Source organism: Podarcis cretensis, assembly GCF_951804945.1.
Source record: "Podarcis cretensis genome assembly, chromosome: 6".
NCBI classification, from domain to species: Eukaryota; Metazoa; Chordata; class Lepidosauria; order Squamata; family Lacertidae; genus Podarcis; species Podarcis cretensis.
Genome location: NC_137175.1, coordinates 86,179,191 through 86,200,118, shown reverse-complemented (window position 1 = coordinate 86,200,118; position 20,928 = coordinate 86,179,191). Strand labels below are relative to the sequence as shown.

The 20,928-nt window shown below is 40.2% G+C and overlaps 1 protein-coding gene across 1 annotated transcript; it reads left to right on the top strand.

Annotated features, from left to right (window-relative positions):
- Window positions 1-474: 474 nt before the first annotated feature.
- Window positions 475-19,611, top strand: RO60 (Ro60, Y RNA binding protein). The gene is made up of 9 exons (XM_079981506.1): window positions 475-690; window positions 3,182-3,784; window positions 4,393-4,613; window positions 4,758-4,904; window positions 6,003-6,140; window positions 7,071-7,187; window positions 7,931-8,044; window positions 9,505-9,651; window positions 10,318-19,611. The coding sequence occupies exons 2-9, from the start codon at window positions 3,205-3,207 to the stop codon at window positions 10,468-10,470; spliced, it is 1,617 nt and encodes a 538-aa protein (XP_079837632.1). The 5' UTR covers window positions 475-690; window positions 3,182-3,204; the 3' UTR covers window positions 10,471-19,611.
- Window positions 19,612-20,928: the final 1,317 nt, after the last annotated feature.

Sequence of the window (20,928 nt, the reverse complement as noted above, 5' to 3'; positions counted from 1 at the left end):
TATTTAGTTATTCCCTTACTGGACTCAAGGCGGAGAACAGATTTAAAAAATGCTTGCTGGAGCCTCGTTAGTCTCTCTTCGAGCATCTTCCCGTTGCAGAACTACAGCTCCCATCAGCCCCTGCAAACACACCGAATGGCCAGGGGATGCTGGGAGTAGTAGTACCGCATCTTCCGGCGGGCTATTAAATCTCCACACACTTAAAAAGGGCCTAGCTAAGTGGAGAAAGCGTCGCTAAGCTCACTCGGGCCTCACTTTTGAGGTGCGGAGGCTCAATTCTTGAAAGTATGGAGGCTCCTTTCCCGTATGAAAAGGGATACATGAGCGACACCTCTCATTCCTCCATAAGTGAATCTTATTTATTAATTTATTTGTTAGATTTAGAATATCTCAGGGTGAGTCATAAGCCAAGCGGCGGTTGGCTGAGGGGTGAGGATGAGAGAACTGCTGCTTCTCGCTCCATCCGGGCCTTTGTTTTCGCGGCGTGAGGGAAGCGCCGGCCGGGAAGGCGGGGTCGGGCGCCGACATCCGGGTCCTGGGGGGATGGCCTCCCTGAGCCGCTGCATCCGGGTCCTTCTCTCGTGAGGGAAGTTGTCAGGAGGCGCGAGGGGTCCTGAGGCGGAGAACGAGAAGCCGCCGAGTTGCTCGCCGGAACCTCCCCACCCCCGCACCCCGCCGAAGGCCGCTCAGGTACGGCTTCTTCCTCGGGCGGCGAAGGGCCGGGACGCCGGAGGACCCGCCTTGTCCGCCTCCCTCAGCGGCTCGGGCGAGTCGGCGTAGGGAATCCTCCCCTCGCCTCTGCTCGCCCTGAAGGCCTGGCGGCGGCGCCCAGCCTTCTCTCGCCGCCCCGAGCGCGCTTACTCCGCACACGCGTTCTCACGCTCACACGAGCGCCGCGAACCGACAGCAGCTGGCTAGGCAGTGTAAACCGGCGGCGGTTGTGTTTTTGCGCGGGTTTGTGTTGCTTTCCCAGACAGGCGGTGTTGCATCCCCCCCCCCCACAATAGCCTTCAAACTCCTTTGCGGTGACCCTTTAGCACGGGTTCAGTGGAAAGGGGACCGCGCCGTGCATGTTGTTGCCTTTGTTTTGTTTTGATTACTTCGCTTCGCCTGTAGTTTTATTTCGCATTTTCAGGCTGTGAACCAGCCCCCGAGATCTTCGGGTCTTGAAGGGCGGTATACCGATTTAATAAAATAAATGGACGTCGTTGGGCTTTGTGTGTGTGAGAAAGAGAGAGAATTTATGCACAGTAGTGCAGCAGCCTGAAAAGGTGTCGATCTGCTGTTGCCTGGGTCAAAATACGAAACTTCGCAGGAAGTTTTGGAAGAGTGTGTTTTGTACATCTGACAGCTGAACGTGCGTATACTTATAGTGTAAACATAGTGCAGATTACAAATTCAATGCCCCTGTCTGGGTTAAAATCAGGGAAGGAGGAGGTTGTTCTGCAGTTGAATAGGTTCATCCCTCTGAAGGCCTTTTCCCATTTGCGTAACATTCTTCCAGTTTAAATAAGTCGGCAGTGATTCTTCTGTTAAACAGTTTTCACCCACCGAAGCATGTGTTTATCCAGTAGAGTGGGGTTTTTTGCTGCATCCTGGCTTGCTGTCCTGCTTTGGTGGTTTTATTTGCCTGTTACTTAAGATTGCACCCTATACTTGGATAATTTGTCAAGGAAGAAAGGATTGTATCTACCTGTCTGGTAGGCAAGATTGGGACTCCAAACTATGTTAGAATTTGGGTAGTGAAATGATCTCAATTTCTGTTCAAAAATATGACCAATGTTTTATTTTGTGTAATATCACTGTGCCCTTATAACTGGAACTTGTCTAGCACAAATAATTGTGTCATATCATTGGAATCTTATTGTTATTAAGAATAGCAGCAAAAAACCCACATGTGTAACAATAATATGTTGTCTAGAAATATATGGTGCATCTCTGGTAGGGCATAGTATTAAACCCCCAAAGCAGCTAGCACGTTTAGTTTCTTTTGCTATGATAGTATAAACTCTTTGTTCCTTAACTTAAATAAGTATTCCTCCTCTGATATGCTTGTCCTGTGTTAAAAAGGATTTGAATGGTTTTGGAGAAAGGGCCGCAGTTCAGTTGTAGAGCATCTGCTTTGCACACAGAACTCTCAGGTTCAATCCCTGGTGTCTCTAGGTAGGTTTAGCCATGGCCTCTGCCTGAAACTTTTGAAGAGCCTTTGCCAATCAAAGCTGACATTTCTGAGCTAGATGCACAATACAGTGGTACCTTGGGTTAATACTTAACTTGTTAACCTGAAGCACCACTTTAGCTAATGGGGCCTCCTGCTGCCGCTGCGCCACCAGAGCCCAATTTCTGTTCTCATCCTGAAGCAAAGTTCTTAACCTGAAGCACTATTTCTAGGTTAGTGGAGTGTGTAACCTGAAGCATATGTAACCTGAAGCGTTTGTAACCCGAGGTACCACTGTAGTCTGATTCAGTATAAAGCAGCTTTGTATGCTTGCTGCAACAGTAAGGCGAGAAATGAATGGTATTCTGTGAGTGCCAACAGCAATTCCCATATCTCAAACATTAAATCAGAAGAGTTGCATGGGCAATGTGACGAGTTGTACAGTTGTAAAGTACTATGATATATGGAAGTGTGTACAATAATTATGGTTTAAGACGACAAAAAACTCCTAACGTCATATAATAGCATAGAGTACATAAATAACTTCCATGAGTCCTTCTTTCTGAAAGAGTAAAAAAGTGACTTTGTGTGCATGGTTGGCCAACTCATTCCATAGGTGTGCTCAGATATATTTTATCAGTATTCAGGTGCCAGCATCAAATGTTTCATGTTAGCACAAATAGGTTTATAGGACTTAACTTGCCTGGCTCTCTGGGGATTGTGCCCATAGATAATAATCCAGAAATGGTTACAACTTCATATTTAAACTGGTTTTACGAATGTGTCCTGTTTTAAGTTAGCACTGGCTTTTGCTACTGTTTATTTTCAAGTTTTTTATTTTAAGAACTTACGAGGCTGTAACATTTAGATATAACTTCTGGACAGTAGCAGAATCTCAGATTTATGGCACAGTACTTTTTGTGCAGTATAACTATATCCGTGCAGATTAATAGATTTCACTATAGATAAGGTAAGCCATAGATATTATATATCTATTTGAAGCATTTCCCCCCTATTTTTCAGGAGCCTCCTAACATTGAGAAGCAATGGAAGTAGCAACAAGTCAAACACAACCTTGCAATGAAAAGCAGCTGCCAAATTCTGAAGGTGGATACGTGTGGCAGGTTACCGACATGAATCGACTGCGCCGTTTCCTGTGTTTTGGTTCTGAGGGAGGTACTTACTACATCAAGGAACAAAAGTTGGGCTTTGAAAATGCAGATGCTCTGCTGAGGCTTATTGAAGATGGCAGAGGCTGTGACGTGGTACAGGAAATAAAGACGTTCAGTCAAGAAGGGAGGGCAGCAAAACAGGAGCCAGCATTGTTTGCGCTTGCCGTTTGTTCACAGTGTTCTGATTCAAAAACAAAACAAGCAGCTTATAAGGCTGTCCCTGAAGTTTGTCGTATACCAACCCATCTCTTCACTTTCATTCAGTTTAAAAAGGATCTGAAGGAGGGCATGAAATGTGGCATGTGGGGCCGTGCCCTAAGAAAAGCTGTTGCGGAGTGGTACAATGGGAAGAATGACATGGCTATTGCTTTAGCGGTGACAAAATATAAGAAAAGAAATGGCTGGTGTCATAAAGACCTTCTCAGGTTATCCCATCTGAAGCCTGCAAATGAAGGTAACAACAACTGGGAATTTTCCATTACAGCTATAATTGTCTGGAGTAAGCACTGTCTGTTTGAGTGTGTAAGAAATGAAGGAATGAGGAATAAAGCCTCCATAAAACTGGGGAGCTGTTGTTGCCCAGGCTCATTTAGACATTGCAGAAATGAGTGACCACATATTTTGAAATCAGATACTTAGACAGAAGTGTGACCATGTGATTTTACTCATGGCTTTCATCGTAATGGGAGAAACAGTCCTTAGTCTGTTACTACCATGTTAAGTAGAATGACAAAAATCTCACTTTAAAAAATCACTTTTTTACTTTATACTTATGTGTGGTCCGTTTCATTCTATACAGTGAAATAAAGGGAAAACGTGTCTCAAATAGCTAATAAATTATTGTTTTTTTACATTATAACTGAATTATCTCTGATCATAGTTTCGATATTTTTCTGCAAGCTGTAAATGTACAGTAGTTATACTGATGTGCGTTTGCATATTCTGCTGTAGATAAAAACCCAGTCACTTACTTGACAGTTGGGAGAAAACTTCTTAATAACCATCCTGTTAATAAGCTGTTATGCAAGAGTTACTGAGTATAGCTTTTTTCTATTTCAACAGGCCTTGCCGTAGTCACTAAGTATGTAATGAAAGGGTGGAAGGAAGTCCAAGAAGCATATAAAGACAGCAAGCTTTCTCCTGAGACTGAAAAACTGATAAAATATTTGGAGGCAGTGGAGAGGGTGAAGCATACAAAGGATGAATTGGAAGTGATTCATTTGATAGAAGAATATAGTTTAGTTAGGGAACACCTTCTGACAAATCATTTGAAATCTAAAGAGGTGAGTGCATTAAATTTGTTATGTGCACTAACTGTGTAGTTAACGTGATGATGTAGAATTGCCTGTTGATTCTTAAATGGTTAATGTAATATATCCTCATTTTAAAACATCATATCCTGGTCTTTCTATCTCAATCTGTACAAGGTATGGAAAGCATTGTTACAGGAGATGCCCTTAACAGCAATGTTGAGGAATCTAGGAAAGATGACAGCAAATTCTGTTCTTGAACCGGGAAGCCCAGAAGTAGCAGCAGTTTGTGAAAGACTAAGAAACGAAAAACTTCTTAAAAAGGTGAGACTCTCATGTTTGTATTATGCTAATGCAGCTCGGTGCAGATGAAGTAGATCATTCCGATAATAGAAATTGTTGTTGAAGGTGTAGCTACACTTGCAACTAAAAACAGCAATTTCACACTTAAGAGTTTTAGAACTGCAAATTTTGATTGAAATATATTGAACCTGCAAACAGCATAGGGATGGAAGAAAGTTGGCCACTATTTCTAGTTTAAGGAATTGCAGGTGTTGTGGATAAGGTTATAAAAACAAGAATCTTATGAGGTCTTTCTCCTGCACATTGCCATATGTTCAGGAAATCGATTGATCAAGGAAAATGTTCGGAAGCATTTTCTCAGAAAAGGATATAGTATTGTGGAATTGACAAAACAACAGCACATTATTACTATCTCCTCCATTCTGAGTACCATTTTAAAGGACCATTTTGTAGGAAGAACAGAAACCTTTTACTCAAATGGGAAATAAATCTTTCTTTTACTCAATTGGAAAGAGGGTTAATCCTGCAATGAGGGTTCTAGAGTAAAGTATGATGGAAAGAGTAGAAACACATTAATTGGAGGCAGAAGGTATTGATGTTTCAACACAGCTTAGATCTGATGTGATGTGAGAGCATCAGAGAGAAGTTGCTAAAAACAGCAACCCTAAAACAAATTAAAAACCTGGATATCTCAACATACAGTCGTACCTTGGTTCTCGAACAGAATGCGTTCCGGGAGTCCGTTCGACTACTGGAACCGTTCGAAAAGCAAGGCGTGGCTTCTGATTGGCTGCAGGAGTGTCCTGCAGCCAATCGGAAGTTGTGGAAGCGACACCCAACGTTTGACTTCCAAAAATCATTTGAAACCTGGAACACTCACTTCTGGGTTTCGATTGTTAGGGAGCCAAGGCGTTTGAAATCCAAGGTACAACTGTATATTGTGTGGACATCTTGAAATCCCCCTTTTGGTGTAAAGTGAAGATTACACAAAAGTTCAGAAAAAATAATGTAAGCTAGGATGGTCAGAAGACAACTTAAGATGACAACACTTTTTTTTTGTATTTAGAATATTGTTTTGTCAATTATATGTCTTTGAGAATGCAGCCCTCTTTTTTCTAGGCTCGAATACATCCATTCCATGTTTTGGTTGCACTAGAAAACTACAAAGGAGAACGTGGTTATCGGGGAAAACTTCGCTGGCAACCTGATAATGACATTTTGGAAGCACTTGATGCCTCATTTTACAAGACCTTCAAGGTAATTATCAGTTGTAGCTGCAGAAGTTCACACCTGTTTTAACGGCATGTTGATTTAACCTTTATTTTGAATCTATCCATACATACACGTATAGTATAAGCCTCCAGATGAGCAATCTTGATTTAAGAAAGTATTCAATTTTAATAATAAAAGTTTAAGGTCAGGATTATCAGAGTGTGTTAAGGACTCTGAAAAACAGAAATCTTTTGCTTCTCTGCCTCCTTTCTTGTCCTGGCTAAGTCCCATGGAGACCCATTCTGCAGATTACGCTGCTTCAGCCACTTCCTCCTACTGAGTTCCCTGAGGCCTTGTATTTGGGGGAGAGACAGATTATAAAGAACAACATCTTGTGCATCCTTCTCATACTGTGTGTTCTTCTAGTTCTGGGCAAGAGCCAATGTTGTGCCTGTAGCCTGACTTCCTTTGCTCGAGGGTCCCTCAAACAGACCTGGAGACTTGTGGGGAATGGGGGACGGGACAACAACAACCAGTTTGCACAAGCTGCTTCCCTTACTGTGAGAAGCGAAGTTACAGGGAACCAGGCAGAGGGCCTTCTTGGTAGTGCTGCCCTCCGTGTGGAACACCCTCCCTTCAGATGTCAAGAAGATAAAGAACACAACTTTTAGAAGACATCTGAAGGCAGCCCTGTATTGGGAAGTTTTTAATGCTTGATACTTTATTGTGTTTTTAAATATGCTGTAAGCTGCCCAGAGTGGCTGGGGAAACCCAGCCAGATGGATGGGGTATAAATAATAAAATTATTTATTATTATTATCATCATCATCATCATTGTTAGCAGATGACCATAGTTTGGACATCACCCTCTTTTTCGTCAAGGTAGCAATTGCTTGTTCTCAATGTATGCTTATGCTATGAAAGCATAATAATAACAACCACTCTTCCAATTTACCTGTCACACTCTTTCTTTAGACAATGGAGCCAACAGGGAAGCGTTTCATGCTTGCAATTGATGTCAGTGACTCTATGTTCCAAAAGGTTTTGGGTAGTGTGCTGAATGCTAGTACAGTTGCTGCAGCAATGTGTATGGTAAGTTACGTTTGTTTCACCAAATTATTTCAACTCAAATTTGAATGCTGAAGTAGCTTTCTGTTGTCTTTCATGCCCAGACATGCACTCTGCCTACAGACCTAATCAAGAGACACCTAAAAACCTAAGTGGGGGGGGGGTAAGAGAGTAGCTTGTGATGCCTTAGAGAGTCTTTCCTCATTTTTTAAAAAGGCTTACTTTAAAAGATAAAAGCATGCTTGCAAAGCAAACATAATAACCCCTATCTAACTTTTTATCATCTAAAAGTATGATGCAGATAATCATGCATGTATTTGGGGTGGTTATGGAAGACAAACAAACAACTTAGTGAGGGAGCAATGTCCTCCTTTCTGCTCCCAAATGTCTCACATTAGCACATTTAGAGCAATGCATAGAGATGTGAAGGCCGGGGGGAGGTACAGGAAAATTGGGGGGAAATGGGTTTCCTCCCAATTTTTCCATTTTCTCCCCAGGCCTTCACATCTCTAGGAAGGCACGAAGGAGCCACCTTGAGCAGCAAAAGAGATACAAAAGGATGGAGGGATCTGTTAGAGAGTGATAAGTTTGATTGAGAAGTGCAATAGGAGAGGAGTTGAAGAGGAAATGTGGCTATAGCAATGGACACTGTGAAAATCCTCAGACAGACAGTGGTACCCTTAGGTCTCCGTTCAGAACATAGAACACAAAATGAAAATAACATGGCTACATTTTCTGTTTTCTGTTTCGTTTAACACTCTTACCAGGTTGTTGCACGAACTGAAAAAGATTCTCATATTGTTGCCTTTTCCCATGAAATGGTCCCTTGCTCGGTGACTGAAGACATGACATTACCTCAAGTGTTACATAAGATGTCTGAGGTATCTAAAGCTTTTATTTTTGTCTCTAATTTTATATGTGGAAGTTCAGCTAATTGTTCTGAATTTCAAAAAGGAACTGCTGGTAAACTTCCTCCCTCATTTTGAACAAAGTATTTTATAAAGAATACTTTGGAGTATCTTGTTCACTTTCACATTATTTTTTCACCTTTAAATTAAACTGAAGCTACTTTTGATAATATTTTCATGCAATTTTCACTGTTCTCCAATCTATATATAATCCTATACATATGGACTTGGATGTAAATCCACTTGTGTTCAATGGGATTTTCCATCTAGTAAGTATATTTAAGATCTTAAAATCTGTGATTTGCTTGAAAAGATGGAATCGAGAACTTTATCAAACATCAATAGACTCAACAAAAATATAGAACTAAAATTCATTTTTTGCTATTGAACATCATTATATGTACATGGCACATTACATAGTTGCATGCCAAAATCGAAGAAAAACAAAACCCTGGCGTTAAGAGTTTACACCGTAAATTTCAAAAGGAGGAGTAACAGGTAGAGAAGGAAGAGGTAAGGCTAAGATGGAAGACCAAGGGCAGTTGCCTGTATTTAAGCTTTGTTGCAGCTGAGATTGAGCATAGATTTGAAGTGATATTGGAAGGTAGAGGGAGAAAGGAAGAGGCATTATATAGGAGTTCTAGGGATAAGGGACAGAAAGAGAATGTGGCTAACACTGTTGTAAGAATAGGTCTTTGGGTCAATTGCTGGCAATAGAGTTTGAGTAAATGTTGTGGACAGGGATGTAAAAGGAAATAAGAGCACAGAGAGATGCTAGGGCAAAACCTTGGAGAGCTATATGGGTAAAAACAAAAAGTTTGTGCTGGATGCTGAAGTGTATAGGAAGTCGTCAGGGATTTGCAGAGGGCTTCTCAGAGTGCACCAGTGTGAGAGATGAATCTTAATGGCCCAAAAATGGAAACGAGAGGAATTACCGACATTGGAAGAATGGAGGCTGAAACTTATGGACTTTGCAGAATTAGATAAAATGACTGGAAAAATTAGATACCAGAAAGATCACAAGTTCACTCAGGACTGGAGAAAGTTTACGACTTATCTGGAAAATATTTGTGATGAACAGACAACGCTAGTTGGATTTAAAGAGGCTTTGTGATGAGAAAGGGTATTGTAAAGAGAAAATGAGATGTAAGGATATTATAAACTGGCAATATATTATAAAGGAAATGCAGAACAAATATAAAAACATGAGGATTGTGGGATGAGCTGGTGGAAGTAAAAAACTTGTAAACTGTTGAACATGGTTGTGTTTGAATAATTGGTAAAAGAAAAATCTTTTAAAAATTAATAAAAAAAAATAAAATAAACATGACACCACTGAAAAAAAAAAGAGTAGAGTTTTGAACCGAAGTACAGTTACCATCTAAAACGTCTGCTGACTTGTTTTGTTAATAATGGTTTCTTATTTTTCCTAGATTCCAATGGGTGCCACAGATTGTTCTCTTCCAATGCTTTGGGCTCAGAAGACTGGTGTAGCTGTTGATGTCTTTATTGTGTTAACAGATAATGAGACATTTGCTGGAGATACTCATCCTGCCACAGCCTTGAGGATGTATAGAGAGGTAAAATGCCCTTTGTACAACTTTGCCATGAAGTTGCTTCTGTAGGAAATAGCTGATTTTTAAATAGTTCCCACCTTTTAAAAGGATGACTGCTATGTTGCAGAAATAAAAACTCTTTAGAATCATTTATGCGTGGCAGTTGAAACTACAATACTAGTGGCTGGCACACTGTTAAAAATATTCCAGTTTGCAACAGCAGCACTCAAAAATAAAGCATTTTCTTCAAACATTTTGCTCAGTTCACATTTACTCTGGTCAGTATCAGTGTAAGGTGCTGTACTTTGTGGCTCTTCAGTGGGTCTGCATCATGGTCAAACAGATTTGTGCATGTGTGGCTATAAAAGCTCCCTAGAAGCCAAGCCAGGCCAATAATGATTTCCATAGGTAGGACAGAGAGGCAATGGCAGTAGGAGAGCCAGTACAACTTCTCTTTTGTCCTAATGTGCAGCTGCGGGGGATGTTATTGTAGTGGAAAACAGATGGAATTGGAAAACCAGGGAAATTGTCAATGAATACTGTCTTGCATGCAAAGAGGTGGGGCAGGTCAGCCGGGTTTCCTGTATCTGTGACAGTAAAGTGTAAAAGACTTGGCTTTTGTAAAGAGTTCATACTTGGTTGTGCAGCTGCACACTGGAAAAAATGTGTTTCTTTTTCTTCTTCCTTCAGAGAATGGGTATTCCATCCAAGCTGATAGTTTGTGGGTTGACATCCAACAGTTTTACCATTGCAGACCCAGATGACAGAGGCATGCTGGACATATGTGGCTTTGACACAGGAGCACCAGATGTCATTCGAAACTTCACTTTGGATTTGATTTAAATCTGTGAGCACCTGCTTTACTGAATCTGTTACTTGCTGAAGACTTTGACCTGGGACTTACCAGTCGGATTGACTGACTGTACTAACTTATGACTGAGTTTGACTCATCAATTGGAAAGTTGAACTTTTTTAAAGGGGATGTACAGACAAGTAGAGGCAGAATCCACTTTCTGGGGAGATTGTTTACGTCTGTTGCATATAGTTTTAAAATAGCAGTGGAAAGCCTTATAGAAATACCTATGGAACACCATATGTGTTTAATTTTATTAATAGCTTACCAATAGCAAGGTATTCCATCAATTTATACATTATTTTCTGAAAATAATTTTATTCTGTTACTTCCAGGATGGGAAGTGATTTTAACATTTTACATTGTGTTGGGTTAATAACTGTTTGCTTGAGTAGCTGTTACTCATTATATTGAAAAGGAAAAGTGAGACCAAGTCTGCACTACAGGTTAACTCACTTTTATTAATGTGTGTTGGTTCACATTGTGTACACCACACTTACTTTTGGAAACTTGCTGCTTTCAGTGCTCCTTTTATTTGTAGGGGATTCTGTTTCTATAAGTGTTGGGATCTTTTTCGGACAACTGGATTGTCCCAAGGGATATGTGGGTGGTGTTTGGTCTTCAGCCTCCTCCTTCATCATTCCTTGTTTCAAAACAAGTCTTGTCTTGCAAGAATTGCACGATTTCGTAGTCATGCATTCTCATCACACTAATTCACGAATAAGCATATTTTAAATTTTATACGTTTGCTGATATGAAGAAGGATCACCAAGCAAGTTTGTCTTTTTGCACATTTTAATCAAAGGCAAATGAAATTACAAACCTCACCATTTGAAGCACAGGGACAAAGAAGTAGAGAGGATTGTTGGCAAAGATAAAAATTGGGACAAGTAATTTCATGCTAGTAAATGGTGTAGGGAGTATGCCCTGAAACAGTCTTTTAAGTGTGACAGCACCGAACCTGTACAGGTTTCCAGGTATTTTGAGTGCAGTTGATGCCAGTGAGAAGCGAAATTCTAGTCAACAGTGATTTGTGGTATACTATTAGTGCAGGCAAAGCCCATGGACCAACCTTGTAGTTTTCACCTCTGCTGTGTACAATAGGGAAATACTTATGGAATGCACTAGACCACACAACTGTGATAGGGGTACAAAAGCTACATATATTTTAAACTGAACGGGGGAGTTTTAATTAAATTATAATGGATTTTTTTCGGTCTTTTCCAGAGCTGAATGTATGGTACATACTACTACCATTACCTTATCTATGAGCATTATAGGTAACAAACTGCCCTTTTTAATGCCTTGTTCACTTTGTTCAAAACCCATTTCCTTCCACCAGCTTCTATGGAAAGTTTTAATCTATTGAGTTCTTCTTTATAGGGCACTAGTGTTAATCAGTGCAACTGGTAGAGCAAAATTGATACTTATGCATGCATACTGGAGTCCTGAAATATGCCATATAATACAAAAAATAACAACCACACCCTTCCTTTCTGATGTTTTAGTCCTAGGTTGATAAATTTCTTTCAAGTGTTCTTTTGAAAACACTTCTCAATGCAAACACTAATCTATTGTCAAAATCCAGTGTAATTATAGCAAAGTAATTACACAGTGCATTCTGCAAACACTTTATAGTCCACAGTTTGTACAGGCCTCAGCCTAGTAAACATTTGATTAAATTGTAATGAGCAAGGATGCAGCAACTGCCTGCATCTTATCCAGTCAAAAGTGTTTGCACTGCATTTTGTATAAAGTACCTACTATAGGTGCTTGCATTTTTTCACAACTTCAAAATGTTACTTGCAAATGCTATTTTTTTCTTTTTAACACTTAAAATGGCTAAAGAATCCAGGAAATCACAATTTGCAATTGTTGCAGGATGTGCATCTTAAGACATTAGTAGTTATGTAAGTAGCGGCATACGTTTAATACAGGACTGCAAAGTTCGACTAAGTGTAGAATAATTCATTAATTTTTTTGATCAAAAAGATTAATAGAGTAACACATTTTCAATAATAGTAATGTAAGTACTTCACCTGGAAATTCAGGCATTGTCTTAGAAAAGTCCAAGATTAATATATTCAAGATAATTAATAATTTGGTACAGTTCTTTAGAAGGAGATTGTTTCTGTAATTGCCAAGATGCATAGTTACTTTTCTGCCCTTCACAGAAGCAGCTATCCAGCAGAAGCAGCTATATTTAAAATATTGCCGTTTGAAGTACTTCTGGCTGCAATCTCTTGTCTAATTTTTTTTATTAAAGGAGGCAAGTGTCTAAAAATGTTAACATAACACTGTGCTGCTTTTCTAATATCTTGGGTGATATTTGTTTTAGATAGCTCTTGTGTACATAGCAGGCATTATTTCCTTCTTGTTAAAAGATAATAATTCTGAGTATTATGCCTCTTCCTGTAGAGAGATGCCCTACATGGATTAGATGCATGATTGATCAACAAATACTATTGACAGTTACTGACCAAATGAACTACTGCCCTCTTCCTAGGTATGAGAATATCAAAAGCACAGAAAATGGTAAATGCTAGAATAGGAAATTGCTGCTAAGTGTGAAAATAGTTGCTACACATACAACGTTACTAACAAAGTATGCTTTGTACAGCGTTGGTAAAAGTTTGGTGTAAACATTAGGCGAGTCAGAATAAGCTAATTGTTCAAGTAGAAAGAAGCTGACAGGACTGTGTGGCTTTAGCACAAATTTAATTCTTTGAAAACTAAAAGGGATAGCTGTAACTGTACCATATTTTTACACTTTCAAAATTAAGTACAGTTAACTCGTGTTATACACATTTCGCTTGTGTGCATTCAGTTTTATGCACTTGGCAAATTAAAAACAAACAAACAAGGGGGCAGACCTAAAAAAAAAAAAAACCCTAACTTTTGCAATTCCATCCATCATTGCATCCAGTATGTTTTGACTATATGTAATTTTGACTTTATGCATTATCCCTGGAATGTAACTCCCACGTAAGTTTGAGAGTTGCCTGTTTCCAGTTGTTTTGCAGGCCGAGATTTAGGGCCAGTTCCTTTGTAAAGGATGCCAGTGGATTTGCAGGAAAGATGCAGCCTAAACCAGGGGTGGCTGATTGGTGGCTTCCAGATGCTGCTGGACTCTTTTAACACCCATCAGACCTTGTCAGCATATCCAGTGATGCTGAGAGTTGTAATACAGCAATGTCTGAAGATCCACTGGTTGGCCACTCCCCTGTCATAAACATTGGTGAGAGTTAATAGTACTAACACTAATAATTTTATTATTTGTATGCCCCACCCATCTGACTGGGTTGCCCCAGCCACTCTGGACGGCTCCCAACAGAATATTAAAAAGACAATAAAACATCAAACATTAAAACCTTCCCTAAACAGGGCTGCCTTCAGATATCTTCTAAAAGTCAATTAGTTGTTTATTTCCTTGACATCTGATAGGAGGGCATTCCCGCAGGGTGGGCTCCACCACCAAAAAGGCCTTCTGCCTGGTTCCCTGTAGCTTCACTTCTCGCAGTGAGGGAACCGCCAGAAGGCCCTCAGAGCAGGACCTCAGCGTCCGGGCAGAATGATGGAGGTGAACACACTCCTTCAGGTATACAGGGCCAAAGCTACGTGTGCCAGATTATGTCGCTATGCCCTGTAGAATTTTGCTTCCTACCCCATTAAAGGGTAGTAACTCCACTCCACCCACATAATACATTGCTTTTGAGATTTCCCTTGGCCTCAGAAGAGATTATCTATATGGCTATAGAGTGTGTTGGCTGTTGAGGAAATGCTAGTCAAAGTCTTCTAAGAGCATATTGCATTACTGGTTGTGCAGTTTTGATGCCTCTTTCAGCAAAGCCCTATTGTTTTCCCCCCTCTTTGACATTTTTTGCAGACACTAATATATGATACACAAAATATTGGTTCTAGGTCTGTTACTTTGATTAGGCTAGCTGTTTTTATTCTCCAGAACTCCTGGGTCATTGTTTGACACACTCCAGGAATGTAAAAGAGCATGGAAAAAGCCAGATGTCATTTGTGACCTGCCTGCCAGATCGCATTCAGAATTCAATTGTTCAAGCAAATGATCTGAATTCCCTTTCCAGGCATGGCCAAACTTGGCCCGCCAGATGTTTTGGGACTACAGTTCCCATCATCCCTAACCACTCGTCCTGTTAGCTAGGGATGATGGGAGTTGTAGTCCCAAAACATCTGGAGGACCAAGTTTGGCCATGCCTGCCCCAAACAATATCAGTGATCCTTTTAGATCAATTCATGGACTTTGTGCCACTATTTTATGAAAAAATGTAGGAGTTAAGCCCCGTTTTGCAGAAGTTTGTCTACAGTATACAAATGTTTCTCAGGGATATGGCTAGCTATTCTGATTTTGATGTAAATATGCTATGAAATTCAATCCTGCCCTTTTCTGCCTGTGTTGCAGAAGCAGCAGAGTGTAGCAGGTAAGGAGGAAGGAAGGAAGGGAGCAGCAAATTCAGAGTAGAAGGTGAGGTGTCATAATTGGTCCTGCATCCAAGATGGTTAAAGGCTCTTAATCATTCTTCTATGTGCTAGTTATCTCTGTTGTGTTCTCTATTCTGTATTGCAAACAAATTGTAAATATCTCAATGGGACATAATAAAATAGGTTCATGTGGGCAGAACATGCCAGACTTCAGTTGGTTACTAGGTAGGTAGCATTAAAGTGTTGATATAGGACAGGTTGCTAAGCAGCTATGAACGATTGAGTGCTTGAAGAAATTGAATGAATGCTTCTGCAAAAAGAAAAAGGAAAATGGTTAGCATTTGGGCAAACAAACAGTTAATTCTGAGTTAAAAGTTTTTCACATGCTCATTATAATGGAACTAAGTTATTAACTCTGGGAAAGTCCTATAAATGTCACTGTGGAGCTGCTACTTGAGGAGTCTCTAGAAAAGAGGATGCAGAAGTGCAAAACAAATACTGAGAAATGATTGTAGGAATAGCATACATGGGTACTTGGGGGTGGAAGACTAAAAAATTAAGACCCTAATGCTAAAAGAATATTGAGAAGAAAACTGTATTTCCTGGAAAGTGTGTTAATTCCTTCAAGTGCATGTCTTTCTTCAAATGGTAAGACGCGTAATTACAAAAACGGTCTAAATTAATAATCAGAAAAAAGAAGACTTTAGCAGGACTGATGAACGCACAGAGATGAGAAAAAAAATTGATCTCTTTGAAAAGGGATGCAATTAGCACTTTATGAGATTTTGGGAACCCAAATTAAAATTTAATTGAAATTGTTCTTTCTGCTTCTGTATGCTGTTTCAAACCTGCATGTTACATAGGAGGATACAAGGCCTTATTTTTCCTGCCTATCCTCTCTACTGCTTCCCCCCCTCCCTGAATGAAAGCTTCTCCTGGCAATTTGAAACCCCAGGAAAATGTGGCATATGGTATAGGTGGGAAGAAAAAGGGCAAGAAAACCTTGTTACGTGAGCAGCCTCCTGCTCACCAAAATGTGGATGCAAGTTGTTGTAAAGCATGAGCTGATTAATGCTGAGAAGTAGACAGTCCATAAAGCTAGAATACGAGTATAATCCAAGGCCAGGCAGGCACTGGTGACTTGTGTGTGTTTCTGTGGAGTCCATGTGCTTATGAGAATTTCCTGTTACATGTGCAGAATACTCCTGAGCTCACGGAAGAGTACATGAAATCCCTGGTGTGTGTCACATCTTCTGGCTCACGAGTCGTAAATCGTTGAGGGTCTATGGAATACACCATAACGTTATTGTTTTTACATACACTAATTCTGAATATATTTTAATGCTGTCACATCTCTCACTACAGAAATGCTACTGTCTTAACTTGTGACTCTTTCACAACCCAGCTGCTGTTTAGCCACCATTCATTTTTCTCATTACTTGATTTATGGAAGTACATGGGAAGGGCTGAATGAATAGTGCTCTAATCGGGTATCTTTCCCCTTTCAGTAGTTATAGAGGTCATCTTAATTCCCCTTTCTCCGTTTGGCCACTTTCTTTTCTGAGGTTTGTCTGTTCCAGGTATGATTTGCGCTGCTAGTCTCACCTTGTTCTTTTTAAAATGATAGATATATATATTTGCTGTTTCTTTACACTTTTGTAAAGGTGTTCTTTTCTGTCGAGTAGTAGACAGAGCCTATAGGCTGATGCAAACACAACAAATTCATTAAACTGGTTGAGAGGGCCTTAAGTTTGAGTTGAGCCTCAACAATGGCTAAGGGTTACATCACCACTGGTTAATGCTAACTACGATTCACACTTCATTGGGATTTTTAATCAGCTTCTGACTATTTTTTCTGGTTAGTTAGTGCTAACCATGATTAACATCTGTGCCAACACACGCCTCAATTAGGTCGAAGCTTTTCTGGGAAATTCAAGCTGGGTGGGTGGGTGGCAGTGAGCCACCAAATAACTGGCTCCCAAGTTTTTAGGCATGGCTAGGGGATCAGAAAGTATTGCAGCTGCTTAGGCCTATGATGCAGTGACCTCTTATGGCCATAGCCTCTGATGGTTTCACAGAGCAGCTTTGTGTACTCCCACCCTCATACTGGAGTGGGATTGCATGTAATTGAATGGCACAAAAGGACTCCAGTTGAGACAGTTTCACCAGAGAAGATTAGTAACAAGTTTGAGAAATTGAGGGCCCAGTTAGGCAGAAAGCTGTGGGACACAAGTTGAATAATCATGGTACGTGTTGAGTACGATCGAAATAAAAAAATGAGCATAGAACAATGAAGTTCTTTAAAAACCCCAAACAAAACTTGATTTTTTGTGCTTTGTTCTTTTGGTGTTTCCAAAGTTCTGTTTGTAGAATCTGAGCAAAAGCAATAATTCTATCGTACAGCAGGACCCATTCGCTTGAAGGAAATGCTTTAGTTGCTGCTGGTTTCCTTGTGGAGAAGAAAAAAACATAGTGCTTTACAAAGTATATACTCAAATTAATGCTCACCAAGCTCAATTAAAAATGTCCTAAAATAAGACAAACATGGAAATGCTTCAGTTGCCACCAGTTTCCTAGCGGAGAAGCAAAAAAAGTGCTTTATAGTTAAAATGCCCTGAAAAATCAGACATACATAGGGAAGGCCGGAATTAATTTTCGTGGTATTAGAAATGTGTTCTTGGACTCGCAAAGTGAGTGAGAAGTTAATGACTTGTGGAAGTATGAATGTACTGTATATGCATGTGGCTCTGCCGTTTTTTGTTTTATTTTCATGTACCCTGAATTTGGAGTATAGGAAACACACGAGACGAGTGCACTTTAGTGTGGCACAGTATAAGCTTAACTATGAGCCCAATAGGGAGCAAGCAGCCCCTTTAAGACCTTGTTCACACTACATACATGCATTCTGGCTAGGCTAGAGCACGGTGCTTGTAACATCTGGGTTTCCATGCGAAGAAAATATTTTTCACGGAGGAGCTTTCAGCCATCTGAGTCCCCACATAGTCTGAAGTGTGTGTTGATCACCTTGGAGAGAACTCGACCTTGTATTCACATTCTAATTTGAGCAGCTGTTCTCAGACTAATAGTTTGTTAAAACCACACTTACATATTTGGAGCAATATAGTTCTTCTGTAAACAAATGCAACCACATTATTTGCATTGTTTGCTTTGGATTAAAAGGTTACCAATTTGTATGTGTAATTGTACAACAAAGTTAACTTTATCGCTACAACTGCAGCGCTGCTTAATTTTTTTTAGATCTAAATAAGGTTAACATAGGATGTGGCGACATTGTTTTAATAGACTGGTAAATAGGGTTTTGGTGTTAGCTTTTTCTACAGAATGAAAAACAGCCTTAATTGGGTAAACAGTGGTATTGTTTAGAATGCCTTAAGACATGTATCATATGAAATGGGCACTCATTTGAATCTGTAGGTGTACAGCTTTCCCCCTAAATAATTGAGTTCTGCCTTAAGCCACACCACCCTGAGATCTGAGAGTGTACAATTGAACAGGCTAGCATTAATATAGGAAATGGGTGGGGTGGGAATAGGTCTTTGTGGTAAAAGGATAAAAAGTGTAAATGTCTTAGAAATAATTCCTTTTACATGTTAATGTAGCATTATAAAGGCAACCTAGACATACCAGCATTTTGCATGTTTTTGTTTTTGCATTTATTTGATGGAACTATATTGTACTGTGGGAAAACCCTATATACAAAAAGTGGTAATCCATAGACCAGATTAATTTATTTTATTAATATTGTGGGAAGATCAGTTTTCACTTGAGGGGTCAGTTTCAGTTCTTTAAGAAACGTTGAGATAGAGATATTTACCAGCATCTGTGCAAAATGTTTTTTTAATGGTATGTTTAGTGTGAAATGTGTTTGTTTGTCTAATTGGTAGATAAATATTACTTAACAGGGTCATAAAGAACTTAGCAAAACTTTTAACTCTTGCAATGGCAGGAAAAATGCTGTTATTCAGGTCTCTATGTTGTGATTTTTGCTTTATATGTGTTAAAGGTGCACTATGTCATTCAAAACAAGAAGGAAGACTGCCTATGAATTACAAAATTTATCCATTTAAACTTTTACAATTGAAGTTTATACATTTTGTTGTTTGCTTGTATTTTGACTGAATTTGCTGCTCAGTTTTTTAGAATTAAAAACTGCCTTCTATTGGAGCAAAATACATTACTTGTGAATGTGGGTAATGAAGCCCTGATAATCGCTACCTATATACACAGCTTAAGGAGAAGGCTATTTTGAATAGAGGATCGGGGATGTGTAAAGTCGAAATCTAAATCTCCTCTTGAAGATTTAATTTTAAAATGAAAACAGCTGTCATAGCTTCATGAAACAATTTGAGTATAACACAAAGGCCTTAAGAGGTTTGTGTTGGTATCTGACTTCTACTTTAAAATATGCTGGAAAATCAGCCTTAATATCTTTTGTAAAAAATAATAATCAAAAATCCAATAGTGCAACTTTAACTGTGACATCACTTTCTTAATAAGAAAGGTGAACATTGCCAGAGAATGTGGTTTTTGATCTTACTCATAACCCTAATCCTTAAATAATTACATGAACGGTTTTTTGACGCTGCAAATGAATTGTTCCTAATCTACATTATGATTTGTAGAACACAACAAGTACAAAATAAATTCTATGCATATCATTCTCTTAAATGACTTGACAATCAATATGCATGTACTAACATAATATGCATGTACTAACATAAGGTTCACTAAATGGTAGGCATATGTATGTAAAATGAGGCCATAAAGATCAGCTGGAACAGATGTTGGGCAGGTGCTGAATGCTGCTTACCTCTGCATGCCTACATTCTGCCTCTTTGGGTGAGGTCCAGTGTAGCACAAATGGGCATTCCCTCATGCAATGGAATTTCTCCCTTCTTCTTGCCACCCCCTTTCAGCCTCCCATGTACCCTCAAAGCCTATTCCTGAGGGTTGGGGGATATTCCATGGCAAACATGGAGGAACAGAGAATTTTTATTGCCCAGGTGGGTGGGCTTCAGAAGATGTGACCCTTTGTTTCCAGGCCTCTGATGTAAGTTGGCCTTTGTGGTGAGAGCCAGTGTGGTGTAGTGGTTAAGAGCGGTAGTCTCGTAATCTGGTGAACCAGGTTTGCTTCCCCGCTCCTCCACATGCAGCTGCTGGGTGACCTTGGGCTAGTCACACTTCTCTGAAGTCTCTCAGCCTCACTCACCTCACAGAGTGTTTGTTTTGGGGGAGGAAGGGAAAGGAGATTGTTAGCCGCTTTGAGACTCCTTCAGGTAGTGATAAAGTGGGATATCAAATCCAAATTCCTCCCCCTCCACTTCTTTGTCCTTGGCTGTTAAGCTTCTGGTGGCTCTCACAACCATTATGTGTTTCCTTACGAATTCTCACAATGCACTTATCCTTCCTGTAAGCTTTCTCGACCATGCCTGCCCCTCTGTACTGACACAGTTGTTTAGGAGAGACAGTTCCAGAGCTGTGGTATCTTGTAGAACCACCGACTTCACATTTCAGATCGAGAAAATATGTTTCAAGGCTGGCTTTACTATTAAGGGGGCACTAGGTGGTGTGGTAGGGGACGCAGGTGGCGCTGTGGGTTAAAGCCTCAGTGCCTAGGGCTTGCCGATCGAAAGGTCGGCGGTTCGAATCCCTGCGGCGGGGTGCGCTCCCGCTGCTCGGTCCCAGCGCCTGCCAACCTAGCAGTTCGAAAGCACCTCCGGGTGCAAGTAGATAAATAGGGACCGCTTACCAGCAGGAAGGTAAACGGCGTTTCCGTGTGCGGCTCTGGCTCGCCAGAGCAGCGATGTCACGCTGGCCACGTGACCCGGAAGTGTCTCCGGACAGCGCTGGCCCTCGGCCTCTTAAGTGAGATGGGCGCACAACCCCAGAGTCTGTCAAGACTGGCCCGTACGGGCAGGGGTACCTTTACCTTATGATCAAGAAATGTGTTACCTTATGATCAAGAAATGTGTTTA